General features: G+C 38.6%; 1 protein-coding gene across 1 annotated transcript in view; it reads left to right on the top strand.

Annotated features, from left to right (window-relative positions):
* Positions 1-191: 191 nt before the first annotated feature.
* The window catches only part of LOC107550186 (5'-nucleotidase domain-containing protein 2-like), a gene marked incomplete at its 3' end in the record, with an annotated part of 9,587 nt that continues 530 nt past the window's right edge, over positions 192-9,248 (top strand). Inside the window, exons 1-9 of the mRNA XM_016231427.1 lie at positions 192-645; positions 922-1,106; positions 2,456-2,530; positions 2,633-2,688; positions 2,783-2,876; positions 4,000-4,128; positions 5,972-6,032; positions 8,598-8,700; positions 8,937-9,038. Of these exons, the coding sequence (XP_016086913.1) occupies positions 276-645; positions 922-1,106; positions 2,456-2,530; positions 2,633-2,688; positions 2,783-2,876; positions 4,000-4,128; positions 5,972-6,032; positions 8,598-8,700; positions 8,937-9,038 (1,175 nt within the window). The remainder of the gene's footprint in view (positions 646-921; positions 1,107-2,455; positions 2,531-2,632; positions 2,689-2,782; positions 2,877-3,999; positions 4,129-5,971; positions 6,033-8,597; positions 8,701-8,936; positions 9,039-9,248) is intronic.

Below are 9,248 nucleotides of genomic sequence, written 5' to 3' on the forward strand. Positions count from 1 at the left end.
AAATTTTCAACAAGGAAATGTATTGGTGGGTCTAGCATGTAAACACGTTTTCCTCCTGAACTAACCCCTATATAAGCAACGCAGCAGAATCCACGTCTTATTGGTTTAACCAACTGTCAATCATCACAAGGCTGGTATATGATTGGTTAATATAACAGCCTGCGCCCGACCAACGATGCCCTCAGCGAAGTTATATCAGTTACCAGAAGCGAGCCTACTGAACACGCGGGGCAAGTACGAATGAAAGAAGTAAACTTTGTTAGTGTAGTTTAGACATGGCTTGCAAAAAATTAGGCAGTTTAAGTAACGCAATGTGGCAAAGAAGCTCCAGTTGTACAATTTCGCTGTGCGCAGGATTGAATATTCCTGCTTTTGCTTGTGGAAGCTTCGCCTCGGCTGGTTCAACAATGAACGGACAGAACTGCTGCAAAGATGGACACAACTGTGGACCGACGAAACATTTACCAGTTAATCATAACCCTGTTGCAGCCGCTGTCACATCGCACAGACATCAGATCGTGGGCAAAAATAGAGGCGAAGAATCTCTTGCCAAATCTGGCAGGGCTTTCTCATCCACGGCCCCGCAGATTAACAATAAAACGTACTTGTGGGCGAGATACAATGAGATGAAACGGCTCGTGCACGGTATGTTGATTTATTTTTGGTTCTCAAATGTGATGTTCTGTAATCTCTGGACTCGTGGCCAAACTTATTTTTCCACTTTTCCTCCGTTCCAAAGAGGCGCTGGCCTCTGGACATTTAGTAAACAACTGCCATTCACATGTCCAGTGCATGATCGACATTTTATGTTCACAACTATTTCTTGTGTAAGAGACGTGTGGTTTTTCTTAATTGCCTTGTTTATGCACAGAAGAAAAAGTATTTTAATGTAATAATAAACTTCAAATCTCCGCCTCACAGATTTGATTCCTCCTGGGGTGTGCAATCTTTTGAACCCTTCCACCATCTATGCCAACAATGAGGTGAATCTGGAAGAGGTGGACATCTACGGCTTTGACTATGATTACACGCTCGCGCTCTATTCCAGCGCGCTGGACGAGATGATATACAACAAGGCGCGAGAGTTTCTCGTTCAGCACTACAAGGTCCGAGAAAAACATCCACCTTAACGCCATCTAAACCTGTTGATTTGCATATTTCATTGCTATTAAACCAAATAATTATAAATACCAAGCGTCATTATGAGGTAAAACGCATAGCCAAAAAATAAACACTTTCGGTCCAATCACACGGAATTTTTGCTAAAAAGAGGCGGGGCAGTGAAATTGAAAAAAATAACATAAACGGTTTATTTTTTTTAAGTTTAACTTTTAACATTAGCGCAACCTTTTTAGAATGCTGCAAAAAACAAACGCAACAGCACTTTTATGTTTAAAAATGTAAGATGTAGCGGGGAAAAACGCAAAGTGTAATGCCGCATCCCTAATGACGCACTTATGCACTATGTACTCAACCATGTAGTGTATGAATTATATAAGGTTATTTCGTCATTCATAATCGGAGTCTGATAGCCCCTCCCCTTTCGAGTGCATGAAGTGTTCAACATTCCACACTTTTTTCCGGTTATTTAAGTGCATCATCCGGGTATTTTAAAGTGCACTTTTTCTTTTTAGAATTTTAAGTGTGAACTCACTACTCACACTATTTATACTACAAAACGTCAGAGAATAGTGCATAAGTACGCGATTTAGGATGCACCTTAAGTCTTTTTTTTTTTTTTTCAAGTCAAACTTTTAATTTCAGCACCACGTTTTTACAACACTGTGTAAGACGTGAACGTAACGGTCAGGTCTGGCGCATGTTTACGTAGAAAAATAATGAAAAGCAGTGCAGTGGAATGCAAGACGCATTGTGTGAACGGCCCCTTGGAAAGTTTAAAAGGCCATATACAGAATGTTTAAAAATGGGAGACGCAAAGCACTGGAATGGGGAAAAAACACTTATGTTATGTGTGAGGCGCTACAAAAGACGCGAGCGCAGCAGTCAAAACGTGTCCATCTAGCTCATATCAGCATAGAAAAACAATGAAAAAGCAGTGCAGTGGAACACAACTTTTTTTGTGTGTGTGAACGGCCCCTAATGCAACAAAGACATCCTTTGCTTTTGGCTCAAGTGCTCAGATTATGTGTAGTTCTGTATTGCTTAATTGTTCTAATGATGGTTACCTGTCTGAGCTGTCATGTGTAGTCAAGCTCATATCAGCATAGAAAAACAATGAAAAAGCAGTGCAGTGGAACACAACTTTTTTTTGTGTGTGAACGGCCCCTAATGCAACAAAGGCATCCTTTGCTTTTGGCTCAAGTGCTCAGATTATGTGTAGTTCTGTATTGCTTAATTGTTCTAATGATGGTTACCTGTCTGAGCTGTCATGTGTAGTCAGGGGGGGGGGAGGTTGGCATGTTTGAGATGACTTAACTTTTGTTTCTTTCACTAGTATCCCGAGGGAATCAGTAAGTACGACTACATTCCCAACTTTGCAACTCGGGGACTTCACTACGACATCCAAAAGGTGCATTTAACCTTCTGTGCTTGAGTTTTTGCAGCATTGTTTAATTGCAGCTGTGCAATAAAATTAATGAAACTATTTATTTATTATTATTCAATGCCATAGGGACTACTGATGAAAATCGACGCCTTCCATTATATTCAGTTGGGCACTGTTTATAGGTAAATTGACCCTCATTTGATCAATTTGGTTAGTGAGTTTGTGTGGAGAACTGTTTGTTATGTAATTCAAAGGCTTTGTTTCTTGTATTCACAGGGGTCTGAAGCCTGTCCCTGATGATGAGGTCATGAAACTTTATGGAGGTTCAAATCATGTTCCCCTCCACCAAGTCAGTGGATTTTACGGCAAGGTGATTGTTCCACGTGGTATTTTCATTTAATCAAATTTAATTTCAGTTTTACATTCGAGAGTGCAAATGTTTACATGGCGTTATTGGCATGCTTACATTTTTGTGCCTCATTACTAAGAGGTCAGTGAGGCTAAAGTGGTGCCACCCTGTCAGGAGCTCAGATCTGATTTTGTGTGTCCAGCCACCATGAGTAAGTGGCTGTACACTATATATCTACAACAAAAACATTACAGTCCTTTCTGTATCAGATGGTTATCTTCTCTGCAGGATGTCCACAGTCGTGGGAAACACAAACGTATCAGGAATTTATAAAATTATGTTTTGCAGACTAGGAAAAGACATGGATATTTAATGAGGAAATTTTTCTTATGCTCTTTTGCAAAATGTTTCATTAGCTTAATATTGCTCTTGGATGCAGTAAAACTTGCTTGCCTAGTATTGTCTGACTTGTGAACAACCTTTTTTGAGTCGATTCAAACTTGTTTAAAGTGGTGTGCAAATCCGTATGAATGATTCATTGGAGCAGTGGTTCTGATGAGGTCACAGACAGTAGGGAAAGCATAAATAATAAAATTCAAATAATACAACTTTTAACTGAAAATAAATTAACTGTCCTGTTGAATTATACAGACCATGATGTTTATGTTAAAGCCGTGCAGTTCATGGTGATAATAATAATATATATTTTTTTAATTATGTTTGATTTAAAAAAAAAAAACATTTGTTTGCTTTTTTCAGTACATTTTAATACACTAATAGTACTCTATTTTAATATTGCCATTTTAAATTTAAAATCAGTCCAATTTAAAATCTGTTGCGAACCACTGCATTGAAGAATATTTATTTATTATCTCAAATGACTGATATGGCCGTGCACATTCATGGCTCAGGAATTAGTAGTTAAATACTGGTTAACAGTTTTTGTGTGTGTGTGAGGTTTTGCATTAAAATGGTCATTAAAATATATGACCTGCAATTTCCTCGCAACAGACCAACAGTATTTCCAGCTTCTCTTAGAAAAGTCATATAATTTACATATAAAGATGAATGAAGCTTTGCCTATTTATTACTGTTGTACGATACATATGACACATGCATTTTATTGTTGGTTTATATGTTCCAGGGTCCCAAAATGAAGCAGTTTATGGATGTGTTCTCCATCCCCGAGATGACTCTCTTGGCAGCTGCGAACGATTACTTCATCTCAAATGACGTAGAGTACGACCCAGTGCATCTCTACAAAGATGTCTCCGTAAGTGTGAAGTCAATATGCCCTTCGTGAATCCTGATCAAACCACTTGTCTTGACGATTAAGAGCATTTGCACAATAAAGCCAGGCTGTTTTTACAGACTGTGGGAATAGTTTACAAACTGCTTTTGTAATTTAAAACCGTGAGAGCTGTTTCTTGTCTGTCGTTTTGTAAACTCTGTCGTCAAGCTGAGCAGATTCTTTCTTCTGCCTGTGGTTAAGTTCCGCTGACTGATTTGTTTTCATTCAGCCCAGATCACGGTGGTCCTGAATTGGGTTACTGAGCGACTTTGTTTTTTCATGCTGTTTCGGGTCAATTTACTTGTAGAATGTGGTCTTGTCTTTCACTTCTGCTTTTCTGCCCCACTCTCCACTCCTCCTTACTCGTGCTCTTGCTGACTAGTAGAAAATAAAAATCTTAGCTGTGCACTAAATGGCTAAAATCCAAAATATTTCAGACCTCCAAAGTGTGTCAACAAGAATCAAATGAATTATTTTGCAGTATGTGGGTTTGCCTCATTAACACATCCACTAGAGTGCTTGACAGGAAGTAGAGTGTCCGCTGTTCTTGTTTATATTTCAAGCGCAGCTTTTCGAACTGACTTCTGTCCGCGCTGCTAGAACAGATTGTACTGTTCTCGCAGTGTAGTGTGTGAGTACGTAAGATGTCATAGGGAACCGGAAACCTGACAGCGGATCAAAATAAAGTTTGTGAAAGATCTGTTTTAAAATCATTTTTACAAACAAAGGGGAAAAAAGATTTAATAAAAAAAGAGAATAGAAAGTGTTTGCCTTAAACACTGGTTCACGATTAGAGTTTGTTAAAGGGGTCATATGATGCTATTTTAAAGATCATTATTTTGTGTATTTGGTGTAACAGAATATGTTGACATGCTTTAATGTTCAAAAAACACATTATTTTTCAAATACTGTACATTATCGTAGGTTCTCTATGCCCCGCCTCTCTCAAACGCTTCGTTTTCTACAAAGTCCCTCCTTCCGACAAGCGCAGTCTGCTCTGATTGGCCAGCTGACCCAGTGTATTGTGATTGGCCGAACACCGCAAGCACTCGTCGGAAATGTAACGCCCCTTACCCTAATCGCGAGCTTCATCTTTCAAAATAAATGTAAAGACAGAGCCTGAAAGGGGAACAGAGTCGCGTGACAGACACAGTGAAGAAGCTGGTATGTGTACACAAACCATGGTTAAGATAGCTGACTCCGTGATGTGACCCTCTCTCGCTCTCTCTCTCACTCTCTCTCTCGTGCTCTCTCTCTCTCGCTCTCTCTCACACACACACACACACGATGCGCAAAACTAATTTGAACAGTCAATAGCAAATACTTAAACTCCTCTCCTAGGTTCACGAAACGGTCGTCCATAAAATGCATTGCTGTTCTGTTGTAAGTAATCTTAAAGATTCCTAAATGCATCTACTTTCGGAAGGCCAAATAAAGTGCTTTTGCTTTCGCACTGGAACACACAGCGTCTCCCTGACATGGCTGCTTCAACACTAACTGCGGTTACTGAAACCACACCTTCTTTCTTTGCGTGCACATTTGGGCGGCATTATGCAAATATTGCCACATAGTGAGGTAGATATGTGGGGGCGTGTTAGAACGAGCCGTTTTAGGGGGGCGTGGCAGAGTCTTAACTTTGATAAAGAATATCTCTTTGGTTTTGAGACTTTAGTCTTTGCAACTTCAGGGATCTTATCTATGCACAATCAGCTTTTAACACTCCAAAGAGAAAGGAAAACTTGAAATCGCATCATATGACCCCTTTAAACTTTTATAGTTTGAGAAATATGAGCACTGAATTGACGGATAAAATCTGTCTTTTCAGGATGCAATTGGAATGGTGCACATCAAGGGTTACATGTACAAATGGATCATGCAAGATCTTGGTGAGTATGAACAAATATTTACTATGTGCATTACCAAAATATGTGGCCCAAAATGGCTTAAAATTTTAGCTAAAGTAAGATTTGCACTGAATCAAGTAGCCAAGTGAAGATCATGTTATTGAAACCTGAAGCTAATGACAACCAGACTTGAAGTTGACACTCCAGATATGACTGTGCAGTGTGTGTATGTGGTGTGTATTAGTGCTGGGTGGTATACCGGTTCAGACCGAATACCGGTGTTTATTTTTGTTATGATATTAATTTTTAAAATACTGCAATACCGGTGTATGTCGCTTAAACAACATTCGGAACGCGACACTGTTTGAAAGGGGTCCCTTTTCACTGCTGCACTGTGGTGAGGGAACAGCTGTATGTGTTACTAAGCGTGAAAGTTCCGAAACTGAAGCTGTAGAACTAATAGAACGTGATGACACAGAAGAACTCATCCACAATATCCACATTGACCGCCACAAATATCCACCACCCCCTGCCATTAGCTCCGGCTTTAGCACTAGATTTAGCAACTTTCAGACCCTTTTAGCGACTTTTTTCTATAGAATATTCATACCGACAAACTGAGTGACTTTTTTTGGATAAACCTTAGCTATGGTTTAGTTGGAAGATTTCACCAGTGCTGTCCCGCGAACGTGAGGTCTGACTTTTCCGGAGAAGTGTCACCTCTTTCGGCGTCTGTTCTGTGCAGTGAGCGGCAGAGAAGCAGTGCATTCAGTTGGCCGCACCGCAGCCGACTCATCAATAAATGAGTACAAAACAGCGTTTCCTAGCACCTGTCGCTTACTGATTGTTTGGAATTATAAATATGAGCGTAGTTCGTCTGTTAATATCACATGCACTTTTTTGTTTGTTGTTTTTTTTTAGATTGTTACTCAGACGCAGGCAGTGCGCTGCATGAGACAAAAAAAGTAATATAGCCAAAACAACCGCATAGTTGTGGCAATCTTTAGTGTAGATGCATGTTGATTTTATCAGACGATGCCATGATTGTAAATGAGAGTGACCTCCTGGCTAACATTAAAAGGGGTTTAGTCACTATTTAGTGTGGTATTTTTTGACAATATTCACTCATCATGACAGTACAATAGGGCATTCGAAGTCAATATACTGCAGTATTTCCTCTCTCAATCAGTAGAAAATATGGTTAACACCTGGTCATGCATGAAGAAAAAATACCGTGAAACGGGTATAATTTTGAAAAATACAGTGATATAATTTTTGGTCATCCCGCCCAGCACTAGTGTGTATATAGGTGGAGAGCAGTCTTTTGTTTTCAGAGCAGACTGTTGCATAATCAGCCCTCTCTGGAGAATGAGATTTGAAGCGAGCGGTTCTGTTAGGCTAGCCCAATCTAATCTTTGGTTTTAATTAGTGGTCAACCGATATATCGCCAAGGCCGATAAGTTTTTCTGTTTGGCCGATGTGTTCAAGGCGGGACTTTTATTTTGTGTGCGCCTGAGTGCTCACATTCAGGTCACATTCTCCCTCTTGTTTGCTGTCGTCGTTCAGTTCTGTCTAATATGGATAGAAGTCTGTCTAATAATCAGATAGAACTGTTAAACAAAGGAATTAAAATGTATACAAAAAAGTATTATAACGATTGCTTTAATATTATTAGTAATAGAAAGGCAAACATTATAATACTTTCTCATTTGCCGTCAGCATTCAGCAAATACGCATTTATATCATTTAAACAAATCTTTGAATGACTAATGAACATTTAATTTCACAAACCTTGCAAACTTAGTTGGATCCAGTTGTGAGATCTTGTGAAGTGTGCATTTGTATCCTGCATGATCGCGTGTTCTGTGATGGTCGTATTCATGTCATTTTCATTGCGTGCTGTATGTAAAATGAGTGTTACCTTGGCTTTATTTGAAAAAAAAAAAATATATATATATATGATTCCCAATGCACACAAACTTCCCAGAAAACTGAGTGCCCTGTTGGTTACAGTGTTTACTTCCTTTTTAATTAGATTTTTATTAAATGTTTATTTATTTGATTGTCTTCTAAAGTATATGTATGTTTATTTAACACAATTATTTTGAATCCATTTTCAAATAATTTCAAATTTCTTAAATACAAATTAAAATAAATAAAATGATATCGGCCATCGGCCTCCCTGCTTACCAAGATATCGGCATCGGCTGTCAAAAAACCTATATCGGTCGACCACTAGTTTTAATGTTTGTTGTATCCCTGCGGGCGAGCAGGGAACCTGCAAATCCTTATCACAGATTTTACATTGCAGTATAAACACTTTTTAGGCAAACAGGAAAACCGATTTGATCAGATTCTGTATTACAATCAACACACCCACTGCTCCGGGTGTGTGTTCACGGTGTGTGTGTGTTCACTGCTGTGTGTGTGCACTTAGGATGGGTTAAATGCAGAGCACTAATTCCGAGTATGGGTAACCATACTTGGCCACATGTCACGTCACATAGTCTAAAAAAAATGACTGATTCGGTTTTAGCCTGTATAGAATAGAATTGGATCTTTTTTCTGCCTTTTGTGACCCCTTTTCCTTCCTTATTCGGTCCCCAGAGAAATACATTCTCAGAGGAGACGAGACATACGCTGTGTTGCACCGGCTGGCCAGTCATGGGAAGAAACTTTTCCTAATTACCAACAGCCCCTTCAGCTTTGTGTGAGTTTCTTTTCTGTTGTATCATATTCAGCAGATTAATTCATAAAGGACCTCAAAGTGAAACTCCAAATTTTTCTGGACAATTTGGGTAAATTATTATTATTTTGAACCCCTAATTCTTTTTTTGTCCCAAATAATTTTCTTATATAGTCATAAAATTAAACATTAGCTTATATATTTATTATTTTTGCACTGTTATCGTTAAGTAATTGTGGGTTTTTTCTGTATTTTTTCAGTGATAAAGGCATGAAGTACATGGTTGGAAAGGAGTGGAGGGAATTCTTTGACGTTGTCATTGTTCAAGCTGACAAACCTCATTTTTTTAATGACTGCGTAAAGTAAGTCTGCTTTATTGTGAATGGAAAATATCTAATTTACAGTCAGTTGAGATTTCTGCACTGAAATGTTTCATTGTGCACGTTAGAAAAGGTGATTCATAATATATAATACCATTCAAACATGTTCTTTTTAAGGCTGCATTTATCGGATTAAAAAATACAGTACAGCTTTAATATTGTAAAATATTATGCTTTCTTATTTTTTTTTTT

This window comes from Sinocyclocheilus grahami, unplaced genomic scaffold, assembly GCF_001515645.1.
Source record: "Sinocyclocheilus grahami isolate Dianchi unplaced genomic scaffold, SAMN03320097.WGS_v1.1 scaffold16.1, whole genome shotgun sequence".
Taxonomy (NCBI): Eukaryota; Metazoa; Chordata; class Actinopteri; order Cypriniformes; family Cyprinidae; genus Sinocyclocheilus; species Sinocyclocheilus grahami.